At 39.0% G+C, this 12,680-nt stretch overlaps 1 protein-coding gene across 4 annotated transcripts in view; it reads left to right on the forward strand.

Annotated features, from left to right (window-relative positions):
* Positions 1 to 12,680, forward strand: part of LOC112157392 (teneurin-3) — an 800,843-nt gene that overhangs the window by 772,280 nt on the left and 15,883 nt on the right. For all 4 annotated transcript variants that reach the window (XM_036213709.1, XM_024290091.2, XM_036213711.1 and 1 more), the window contains 10 exons: positions 100 to 201; positions 360 to 533; positions 789 to 848; positions 1,134 to 1,296; positions 3,221 to 3,359; positions 3,524 to 3,629; positions 3,796 to 3,938; positions 4,925 to 5,103; positions 9,775 to 9,879; positions 12,156 to 12,286. In XM_036213709.1, coding sequence (XP_036069602.1) covers positions 100 to 201; positions 360 to 533; positions 789 to 848; positions 1,134 to 1,296; positions 3,221 to 3,359; positions 3,524 to 3,629; positions 3,796 to 3,938; positions 4,925 to 5,103; positions 9,775 to 9,879; positions 12,156 to 12,286 — 1,302 coding nt within the window. The remainder of the gene's footprint in view (positions 1 to 99; positions 202 to 359; positions 534 to 788; positions 849 to 1,133; positions 1,297 to 3,220; positions 3,360 to 3,523; positions 3,630 to 3,795; positions 3,939 to 4,924; positions 5,104 to 9,774; positions 9,880 to 12,155; positions 12,287 to 12,680) is intronic.

The raw sequence follows: 12,680 nt of genomic DNA on the forward strand, positions 1-12,680 counted from the left end.
GTAGTTGGAGACCCCTGATATACAATATGCTCTTATACACTTGTATCTTTGATGACTAAACAAATACCACAACATCTAAGCTCCAATCTGTACATGCAGGTTCGTTTGGAGTGGCCCACAGACCTTGCTATAAATCCTATGGATAACTCCATGTATGTCCTAGACAACAACGTTGTGCTGCAGATCACTGAAAACAGACAGGTACTGTAATCATGCATGTTGACCGCATATTTGTGAAGCCATTTTATAATAGCTCGTCTTTGATTTAAGAACTAAAACTGCCTCATTCTCATTTTCCCAAAAGCCTAGATGTACAATATCTTCGGTTTCATCAAACTCTCATGTTTGCGTTTGTTTAGGTCCGTATTGTGGCGGGTCGTCCAATGCATTGCCAAGTGCCGGGTATAGAATACACACTGGGAAAGAGAGCAGTCCAAACCATGCTGGAGGGGGCAACAGCTATTGCCTTGTCCTACAGCGGCATCCTCTACATCGCAGAGACAGATGAGAAGAAAATCCACCGTATCCGACAAGTAACTACTTTTCTGCCATTTAGATCAGTAAAAATCACCTTTTTAATCTTGACAAATTAAAGTGTTAGTGGTTTAAATAAGGACTTTTTTTTTAGGGAATGTATTTTTTCAAAATCAGAGTTACTATCAATGCAATAAAAAAGTTAAGCTTAAGTCCTACAAAACAATTTATTCTGATATTAATAGTTTTCACTTTTATTTTTCTGTGAAGTGCCATAATTTGTCTAACTATGTACTTCTTGTTCTGCCCTCTAGGTGTCTACTGATGGAGAAATTACCCATTTAGCTGGAGCTCCATCTGAATGTGACTGCAAGGTAAAAAGGACACCTGCTTTGCTCATATTATCGTCATCGATAGTTCAGAGCAAACGCTTAACAGCAAGATAGCTGTAAGTGGCTGGCGGTGTGTTAAGCGGTCTCTTTGTGAACAGGTTGTGCAGATATTTAAATTCCATGTTAGACACTTATTGTGTTCTTGGGCTTGATACTTAGCTCAGAAAATGTCAGAAATTGCCTTAAACTGCTGTGGCTCAATTTGTATGGGTTATAACTGCTGTTTCTGGGTTACATGCTCCTTTTTTCCTGTCCGTTGCTCACTAGAATGACGCCAACTGTGACTGCTACCAAACCGGGGATGGCTACGCTAAAGATGCCAGGCTTAACGGCCCTTCCTCGTTGGTGGTGTCTCCGGACGGGACGCTGTATGTGGCTGATCTGGGAAATACTAGAATTCGAGCGATAAGACGAAACTGCCCATCTACAGGTATGAATGATCAGTGTTTACACATGGATAACATTTATCATTTATTGGAGAAGGATTTAGCGCCCTCTTTAGTTTAGAATTAGAATTTTTTTCTGGGATGGATGAAGTGGAAGTTGAAGTGGACTAAAGTAAAAGAGCAACAACTGCTGTGAATAAATGATGTTCCGCTCTGTCATGGCCTTTAGCTGTTTGGTGGGGGCTGATATATTATACATGCAAGCAGCAGGACTCACTCCTTCCAGATGTGTGAGGGGCAGGTGGAAAGGCTCAGAATTGAGTGGCTGTTCCTCTGAAATCAAAAGATTTTTTAGGTTTGGGCTTCTGATCTGAATGCCTTTTAGACACTTTCAGGAGGTTTTAAAGGATGTCCCACTAGCAAGAAGCCTCAGGGCAGATGGTGGGGAGACTTACATCTCCTGGTGTTTTATGAGGTACAGCTAAAGAAGTTCTCAGTGATAATTTAGATATCTTTGTTTGGGTTCTGGCCCTCGTGACCCCAATCCAGGAAAGGGGTGGAAAATAGTTTGGAAAATCATGGTCAAATTATGAACTCATTAACTGTAGGACAGCTTGATGGTTAGAGGCAAAGAAAGAGTTAAAAAATATGTCAATTTCTGGCTTTATCTATAAGGTTAAAACCAACATATTCTCATCCCCAACTCATCACTTATTGAAGTTTGGTTAAGGTGTCCCCAACTCGTAGTTTTTTTGTCGTGCTGGCTGTTCATGCTACAGCCCCACTAGGCATACCGGCCTCATTTTTGGAGGAAGACCAAAAATGGGACCATAACATATGAAACCAGACGTCAAGAACATGAGGATCACAGTTTGACCAAAAAACAAACTGTCCTGTAAACAAAAAGAAGTTATTATGCTGGCTAAAAAATAGAAAAGCAAAACAAAGAGATTAGAACTTTGGCCAAACGTAAAATAAGTCATGGAGACTACTGACCCAGCATGTTGACCATCGGAGTCAGTAGCTCCCTGCTAAGGCTGCCTAATGAGATCTAACTAACAAAAAGAAACAAAGCAAGCCCACAAAGAAAGACTTCCAAGGTCCAACCTCAAACTAAAATAACAAAACCCAGCAGTGTAAGACTGCTGAGGACATAAAGAGGAAAAAGAGAGCCAAACAAACCAGCACAACTCAAAGACCTGCTACTCCTCAGGCTCCTGCTTTGCCCGCTCGCCTGGTCTTAAATGCCTGGCAGGTGCTGATCAAGAACATTGGCCACACCTGCCAGGTGAGCAGAATGACTAAGGACGCAACAGCAGTTAACATAACAGTTCGTAAAACCAAGGGACCACCACCCTCAAGACCAGGTACCAGATGCAGTACCAGACGCGGACTGGTCCTCGGGACGCATCCAGTACCAGTACCAGTACCGGTACCCTTACCTGGCATTGGATGTGATACCAGACACAGTACCAGACTCGAATCAATATTGGGCATGAACCAGTCCCAGATGCACACAGTTTCCTGGTTCCAGTACCCAGTTAGGGTACTGTTACTGGGTTAGGTTCTGGTTCGCTGCCCGGAGGTTGGGGACCCATGATTTAATGGGAACAGCCAGCACATCAAAAAACGATGAGTAGGGGACACTCAAAACGTACATTTTTGACACGCAGGAGTCCTTAACCAAATGTCAAAATGTGACGAGTTGGGAGTGAGCTCCCTCCAGACAAGTAAATAACTTAAGAATAAGGATTACTTTTAAAAATTGCACTTTAAAAACTAAAAAAATGCAGGAGTTGTTAGTTAATCTCAATAGAGTTCACAGACTTCAACTTCAAACTTTTAACAAGGTGGAAAAGGGTGATTGAAAAACTCAAAGATTAGTTTTCTCTACAACTGGGAATCTAAATCAGAGTAGCATTTAGTTTGACTCACTTAAAGATTGTCTCTTTACTCACCCTTCTTCAGGCTCCTTGGCGTCCGGTCCCAGCTCCTATGAAGTAGCTTCTCCAGCATCCCAAGAACTCTATGTGTTTGATGCAAATGGAACCCACCAATTCACCATGTCTCTGGTGACTGGGGACTTTAAATTTAACTTCAGCTACAGGTTAGTCTGTGTGCATTAACCTGTCTTTGGATTTTCTTTTTTTTATTTTAGCTTTTAATATTACAGGAACAGTAGATAATCTAACACCTTTGCTGTTTTTTCTTCAATTTTAAAATGAGCTCAATTTTCACTCTGTCATTTCTTGCCTTTTCTCTTTCTCTCAGCAATGAGGAGGATGTTACCGCGGTGACAGACAGCAGCGGCAACACACTCCGCATCCGCAGGGACCCCAACAGGATGCCTGTCCGCGTGGTTGCTCCTGATAATCAGGTGCATTTTTTTATTACTTTTTTAGACTGTGAAACTACAGCTTTCAGCTTTAGTACAAACTAGTCTTTTGGTCAAAGCTAATTGTTGGTCAAAAAGGTTCAGATACTGTAGGAGGTTTCCCACCTTCATTGATTTCATGTGTTTATCTGTGTGTGTATGTGCGCAGGTAATCTGGCTGACCATTGGAACTAACGGAGGATTAAAGACTCTCACAACTCAGGGGCAGGAACTGGTCCTGTTCACATACCACGGAAACAGCGGCCTGCTGGCTACTAAGAGCATCCAGATTGGGTGGACCACATTCTACGAGTGAGTCGCTTATAAGTTCCACATTTTTTTATGTTGTAGAGCAAGGGTGTCAAACTCTATTGCACAAGGGGCCAAAATCCAAAGCACACCTTAGGTCGTGGGCCAAACAAGATAAACATTTATTGAACACTCGAAAACTCAATTTTTAGAATTTTAAAACCGTAACTTTTTAAAATAATTATGAACTAGATACATATTATTACCTGTGATAATGATAGTGTGAATGCTGTAAGCTGAATCTGGACGCTGTGCTGATAGCTGAAGATGCTGAAATTGATAGCTAAAATCGGTGAAGCTGAAGCTTATAGCTGAAAACACTGAAGCTGATAGCCAGCTACAATATTAGCTTAATGCCAAATTAGCCTAAAAAAAACTTAGCTTAGCTAAAACAGCTAGCATGTAGCTGAAAAAATAGCTAAGCTTCAAAACAGTCTAAAAAAACTGAAAAAGCCTAAATTAGCCAAAACAGCTAGCATGTAAATAGCGCAACTACAAAACAGCCTAAAAAACAAACAAAAAAGCTTAAATTAGCCAAAACAGCTAACATGTAGCCTAAATATTAGCTAAACTCCCAAAAAATCTTAGCAAATGCCAAAATTGTCCAAAAAGCTAGTAGAATGCCAATTTTTAAAACTGTAAAACAGTAAGTTTTTAACATAAAAAACTGGTCATTGCGGTGTACTTGTGTATATGTGATGTCATATTCTTAATGGTTCAATCTCTAACGGCCAAATCTTTAAGATTGGTCTTTATGTCCTTAAAGTTTCAAGTTAGGAAATGGTCTGGGGGAAAAAAAAATCAGCAATTGGTAGTTATAATTATTAAAGTCAAGATAACCACATGCACTTTATTGATAGAAAGTTAATCTTCATCTGCAGAAAGACGCATTTTCTGCAGGTTTCTTTGGAATTTTCCACTGGCATCTGTTAAGCACATAAAGGTAATAAGTCCCTTCAGTCCTAACTACATTCTGTCTGTTCCTGTAGCTATGACAGCGAGGGTCGCCTGACTAATGTGACCTTCCCTACCGGAGTGGTAACCAATCTCCATGGAGACATGTCATCAGGAGCTGTCGCAGTTGACATCGAGACATCCGGAAGAGATGAAGATGTTTCCATAACAACCAACCTGTCTTCAGTAGACTCCTTCTACACCTTAGTCCAAGGTAAGTTGCTAAAACAAGTATGAGGATGTGCAGAGGACAGGATGACAGTTTTTTAGGAGAAGCTCCTGTGATGCAACGTAAACGAAAAATCCTTTAACCTACATGGATCAAAGTGACAAAACCCAATATTGCAATTATTTTTTAAGTTATCTTTTTCAATATATAAGCTCAAATGTATTTTATGGCTAAAGAAAACAAAGGATGAGAGACTGCATGCTTGTTTTTTTTTTGTTTTTTTTTCTCTTTGTAGCAGATGTTAAGCATGTACTACATTTACACCGGACATGTGGTGCGCGTTCAGAAACACGCTAAACGTGCATTCTTGGACATGAGTATAGGCTATTGAATTCCCACTAAACCAGCAAGGATGGACATCTTCTTTTACTTTTTCTACTGTTTACTAGCCCATGTCCACCACCAAAAGACTTGGTGCAAACTGTTGAAATGGTGCAAATCTCATAGACTTTGCTCCAGGCTTTTTCTTTCACAGTTCTATTCCAAAATAGGAAAGACTTAGTGTTATATAATTCCACCCGGATGCAAACTACAATTCTCCATTTCTTCTTCAGGATAGATTTTCTAATTTTTGGTACTTCTGTAAATTAAAAATGACACCATCTATATGTCACCACCCCAAATAGGAGTCGCTGATAGGTCAAAGTTTGACCTGGTTTAGTGTTTAATGGCCATGCGTTTTGTAGGTAGAGCCTGAAAACTACAGAATGTGTATTGGCAAGAGTCTGGCGATACGATACATATCCCAAAACATGTCTCACGATACAATTTGTATCGCGATATATCCAAAGACTGTAACAGAACAATTTTTCACTTTTTTTAAGAGTTTAAAAAAAAACTCTACCTGAATTTTGATGTCTTTATTGATCACAGCATTAAGCACTGTTACTGGGTCTCTTATACAAGTTACTTTTACTCAGAAATTCCTGCAGCTTTTCTTCAGTAAATTACATATTTGTTTTTTAAGGGAACAGTCAATATTCTCTGAGTTTTTACCACAAAATATTTTTCAGTCAAAGACAAAATAGAATGAATGTGCTTTAACTAATCCTTTGCTCCCAACTAGTGGTGAAGTTGAAGTGGAAAACAAAAGCAAGACGGTGAATGACTCTCATAAATGATTAAATAACTATCGTCAAGTCAACATTTTAAATCGATACAAGTTTTGTCAAATAAAATATCGTGATACATCGGCAAGTTGATTTTTTTCCTACACCCCTACTGAAAACGGACTTGAAAATTAACATAGCAATTTGTTAATGCTTGTTTAAGTAGACTTTTCATTGGAAGTAACCACTTGAACCTTGTCAAATGTGATGATATTATCATCCATCCATCCATTTTCTTGACCGCTTCTTCCCTGTCGGGGTCGCGGGGTGCCGGAGCCTATCCGGGGGGCGAAGGCGGGGTACACCCTGGACAGGTCGCCAGTCTGTCACAGGGCCTCAATCACACACACATTCACTCTCCCATTCACACCTAGGGACAATTTAGAGTCACCAATTAACCTATGAAGCATGTTTTTGGACGGTGGGAGGAAGCCGGAGTCCCCGGTGAAAACCCACGCATGCACGGGGAGAACATGCAAACTCCACACAGAAAGGTCCCAGCCGGGAGTCGAACCGGGGCCTTCTCGCTGTGAGGCGCCACCGTGCAGCCCATGATATTATCATTGTACAAGAAAAGGGGTTCAAAATGTGTATTTATGCTTATTGTTACAAGGTGGAATATTGCAAATATAAAGTAAAAGCTTCGAAACATTTTCTTTCTAATTTAATTTAGAGACCAAAATTTTAAGTGCATAAATATAAAAGTAGTGAATACACTAAATTTTACATTAACAGCGGGATTCGTTTAAGCTAAAAAGCTGTCTGGATTGTGTCAGGGAGGATTACAAAAAGCATGCTGTGTTGCAGTTGAATTTCAAATGTTGGTTCTCTGTTTTAAAACCTTTGAAGATGTTAGAAGTGTGCAGGGTGTGGATTTAACTATCAGTAGGTCCACTTGTGACAGCGGTAGTGCCGTGTGATCAGCCCGGTTGCTTCACAGCTAGCAGGCAGCTGGCCTTTCTGTGTTGAGTTTGCATGTTCACATAGTGTCTGCATGGGGTTTCGCTGTGTGGGCTTTCCTCCCTTTCAAAGATGGGGACAGTGTGTCTACACTGTGATGGACTGACTACATGTCCAGGTTATAAATCAGGTCTTGGCTACAGGCATTCTGGATGGGCTCCAACCCCTGCGGGCCCTTGTATAGGATAAATTAGTGTTAGGGAAAAGGATAAATGAATTCAATTCTACCAAATTTATTTGAAAACGGCAAAGAAAAGATAAACAAAGCTAGTCTCAGCATCCTCATCACCCTTCATGTCACACCATAATTCCTAAACAAATAGGAAAACACTAAATTGGCAGTGATGCTCTTGTTACATCTGAACTAATGAGCCAGTTGAAGGGAGGCCTCGAGTGGCTGCCGGTGATTTGTTACAAAGTCTGTGCCGAGAGCGTTCAGGAAAAAAAAATAAAAAAGAGTCGATTCTTCTTCGCAGCAAGGCAGTATTGATTGGATTGTAATAAGCTATTCAAAGCCACTGACAAGCGAATCATTCCTCCCTTTCAATTCATGTACATTATTTATTGTTATGCCTCCTCACTATCATGTAAACTGCCTGCCTAAGGAAGTGATTTAGCAAATGTAAAATCCCATTATGTGCAGGCACAGGCCAGCAGAGGTAAACAAGCAAGTACACCTGCCGTATTCTGTCATGATAATGTTTCTGTGTTGTGGAAGTGTGGAGAGAGGATCAGCTACAGACCCTGCCTGACAGCCTTCCTGTCACAGCATCAAAGTGGGCTGCTTTATTATTCAAAGCTTTTTCTTGGGCTAAACAATAGCTGCAGGCTTTGGACAGAACTTTACAACATTATCTCTGTATTAGATTATTTACATCGACAATTTACCAGATTGGATGTTTAACATTTAATTTAGCCCGAAAAATATTATTTATTTTTGACATATTGTTTATGAATGACTATTTATGGTCACAGTTAATGAGTTATAAGAAATAAGTAATCATGAAAAACTTATCCTCAGATTAAAACAGATTACATTTTTTTCAGGGCCATCTTATTTCATGGATAAGTATTGTGCCTTGTGTTTAAATTGACCTTACAAAAAACTGGGTAGTTTGTTTGGAAAAAAATCTGTTTTATTTTTTTGGTTCAACAACTTCCAAGTTCAAACCTTATTTTTTATTTCAGATACTTTAATAGTTTTGCTTAAAATATAGATGTCTTATCTCATTGGCTATCCAAAGGTGTTCCACAGGGTTCTGTGTTGGTGCTTATTTTGTTTGGCATTCAAATTATCTTACAAATTTAATATTTTTGCTTAAAATATAGATGTCTTATCTCATTGGTTATCCAAAGGTGTTCCACAGGGTTCTGTGTTTGTGCTCATTTTGTTTGGCTTTCAAATTATCTTACAAATTTCATTTTTTTGCATAAAATACAGCTGTCTTATCTCATTGACTATCCAAAGATGTTTCACAGGGTTTTGTATTGGTGCTCATTTTGTTTGCCATACAAATTATCTTTCAAAACATAATTAATCAAGATGGCACACAAACCATCCACTTATTAAAATGATCTGATTAGTAAAATCATAGGCTCTCTATTACAGAAAGCAACACAGCTGCTATGGTCATCCCCCACTTTCCACTTTTACAGCTTTTGCTTTGAAATCCATTGGAGATGACCCTAGATTGGGCGGATTTAACTTCTGCTGTCCCATGAAGTGAAAGCTGCACATGTCTGTATAACCCAGTTATTCAGGCAAACTCTCTGAGTCATAGTTTGCAGTCCTAACAAGAGCATTATGCTGCCTTGCCAACCCTATAGACAAATCACACTCAGTAAGGATTAGTTGTGTTTGTTGCACACTCATGGACTTATCTACCCAACTGTGGTGGAGGATGTTTGCTTTCAAAAACCTATTTTCACACAATCACAGTAATGGATTGAAAAAGAGGGAGTTGCTGAGAAAGGTTCAAAAACCCACTTTGTCATTCTACACAAAATGTGCTTGGAAAGAACCAAAAAGGCTTGATTAATGTCATAGATTTACTTCTCTTTGGGCTTGTTGGGAACTGTTTGGGTCACTTTCTGTTTTCAAGAGACCCCCAGTTGATCTGAATAGTAGCTTATATAATTGATAAACGTTCCTTTTTTGACTATTTTATTACCTTCACCAAGAATCCTTAAAAATATTTCATTTACTGTAACAAAAGTTCTACAAAACAGATCTAATAGCCATATAAATGTTAGTACAACTGAATTATTCACATCATGAAACTCTCTGTTACAGCTTTTCCTAATACTTTGAACAGCCCTTGCATGCATGTTCAGAAGAATACACAACCTTCAATGCTGTAAGAAGTGAAGAGGAGCTTGATTTGAGCCTTGGAGATAATAATACCTGCCCTATTAACAGCTTTAAACTCTGGCCCAGATATTAAATGAACTGTTAACTCGCCTTTTTCTCACCTCTTTTCTTTTTTGTTCTCATTTTGATCTTACTCTGTTTCGTATTAGTATTATTCTTTACATTTGTGATTAAACTTAAATATATATTTTTCTTTCTTTTCTGTCTACAATGTAGATCAACTTCGTAACAGTTACCAAATGGGAAACGATCATTCACTCAGAGTCATCTATGCCAACGGGATGGACACACACTACCAGACAGAGCCGCATATACTGGCAGGTAGGTTTGCTGGAGACTGACATAACTGTGTTGAATACACAACATTATATGTAGCTAAAGCATTGGATTCTTGTTTTAAAATAGATTGCTAAATTCTCAGCCATTTTTTAATGGCTACCACAAACAAAACCTTTTAGTAGTCAACTAATCACCGATTATTTTTTTTACGATTAATCAACTAATTGGATCACGTACAAAGTGGATGTAAAACACAGATCTTAACCATCTTTAGCTTTAAACTAACTAAAAATAAAAACATGTAGATGATAGTTTATTAAGCTTTAAATGAATCATGCAGCCTCTGTCCTTCATTAGTTTTTGTTATTAAAACAAGAAAAAATGAAAAGAGGTTGGCTAAAGCAAGGAACTATTTTTCACAAAAGATAAAGTTTTGGTCTCACTGACCCAAATAATGAAATATTTTACTTTTTTGATGCTGAAAGCTCACAACTTTCTTTAACTTTACCACACTCTGACTCTGTATAATATAAAGAAATGACTAATCAGCTGTTAAATTAGTCATCAACTATTTTATTAGTCGATTAGTTGTCGACTAATCGTGGCAGCCCTGAAACCAGTTGAGGTGTTATTAGAATGAAGAGGACAGAATTTGATTAAATTGATCTGCAATGTTTGGAATGAATGACAATCAATTCATATAAGTTGGTTTCTTGCTTTTTGTGTTACGCCTGGAGACAACATCAGTTTACATTAATTGAAATAAAATCAAACTGAGCCATTGTTGTATGTCTATGTCATGGTTCTAATTGACACTGGCTGGTTTGATTCCCAAAGGGGTTCATTGGTTCATTAAGACCATGTTTTTTTTTGTTTTTTTTGTGTTTCCATATGTTGGTGTGAAAGCTCAGCAGGGGGCTCCCTTAACCCTTGTGCTATCTTATGGGGTCCAGATGACCCAAGCCCTACATTGACGTGTTATCCCTCCCATGACAAATGTGGACAAAGGGGGACAGGATTTCATGTCTGCCATGTCTGACGCTAGTGACAATCAAAAATCATTGGGAAAAAAAAGTTCCGCGCACAGTCTTGTGGGGTCCAGATGACCCCCCTCCCACCGTCACCATAACTAGGATAGCACAAGGGTTAAGAAAGGCCTCCTTGTCAAAAAAGTTGGCTATAACGTGAGAGAAAAGATGCCCATATTTGTCCTCAACTGTCCATTAGACACTTATTATTTTAGTTTACCACTAAAATAAGTGGAGGTAATTTTCGGGTGAAAATAAGACATTACACAGCTGACATGACTCAGACAGAAATGACAACATATTTATTTTTGCGACAATATTTACATAATAGACAAGGAATTATTAAAGACATGTTCAAAACACGCTAGAATCGGTTTCTGAACTGCAGCTAATAAGTAAAACAGGCTGAGAGCTATGGATGTGAAGGAGCGACCATGTGTGATGTGTGGTAAAGAGCAGCTGTGAGTGTATGAAAACATTCTGTTGCATGTATTAACCTTGTTTTTTTTAATGTGTCACACTGAACAAAATTTGATACCATGTTTTTGCAGTTAAATTGTTCACCATCTGTGCCTGAAACTGTACTGCTGGTGCCTGAAAATGCCCACCCTAAGAAAACCTTTTCCTAATTTAAGCAAAGCTTCAACCTCACAGTGAACAAGCTTCACATTTTTTTTATATAACCCTTCCGCTCTCTTTGGGGTCCAGTTGACTCCAACCACATATTGATATGTGATTCCTTCCATGACAAAGGTGGACAGGATTTTATGTCTGTCATGGACATTAGTGAAACTCAAAAATCAAAGACAAAAAAAAGTTCAGCGCACTGTCTTGGGGGGTCCAGATGACCCCACTTTTAATGTAAACAAACTAAGGAGAGCGGAAGGGTTAAACTGGCATCTGCATTTTCTGTTTCCTGATTGGCTGACCAAAGCTGCTCATGACTATTCACTCATGTTGTTGACATTGAATAAATGAGGGTGTGGTGGGGGGTTGTAGGAGAACATCACATGTTCCTTTACGCAGGTTTCTGTTTCTAAAGAGACATCTGCGTAAAAGGAGGCCGTTTTTTCCAACTCGGTGGGGCAATACTGCCTCCAAGTGAGCAACGTTTGGAACTGCATGATTATTTTGGGCTGTTTGGTTCGCTTTTGAGAAGAGAAGTTGTGAAATTTATTTTCATTCTTTTTCACTTTATTCTATTCTCTGTCGTTTGTTTTTAGATGTGCTTGATTAAAGTTTGTTCACAACAGGAACTACAAGGCTTTCATTTTCTTTGGATTAACTCAGGTGCTGCTAACCCCACTATTGCCCGGCGAAACATGACCCTGCCCGGAGAGAACGGCCAAAACCTGGTGGAATGGAGGTTCAGGAGGGAGCAGACGGGAGGAAAAGTCGTCGTTTTTGGGAGGAAGCTGAGGGTGAGTGTTTCGGCTTCTCCTTAACGAAGAGCAATTAGGAGAAAGCAATTACAGTGACTGAAATTAGGTTGGAATAAGATGTATGTGAGCTTTCTTTATAATTATAGAAAGATCAGTTTATGTAATTAAACTCAGTTTAAGCATTTATTTCTCAAAAAATCAGGGGCACTAAAGTCACAGTATGTGTGCATACTGTATCCATTAGCATATATTTGTGTATAGAATGATTTCTATTTAAATCACAACAAAAAACGAATGTGGAAAAATGTCATCAGACTATAACCATTTAACCCTCTGGAAACGGCAGACGTGATCAACCTGATAGAACTCCATCTAAAAGAACTTTAACTTTAGCGAAACGGAGCTGTCCGCTATAAGTAATCCCAAAAGGAGG

Source organism: Oryzias melastigma, linkage group LG1, assembly GCF_002922805.2.
Source record: "Oryzias melastigma strain HK-1 linkage group LG1, ASM292280v2, whole genome shotgun sequence".
Taxonomy (NCBI): Eukaryota; Metazoa; Chordata; class Actinopteri; order Beloniformes; family Adrianichthyidae; genus Oryzias; species Oryzias melastigma.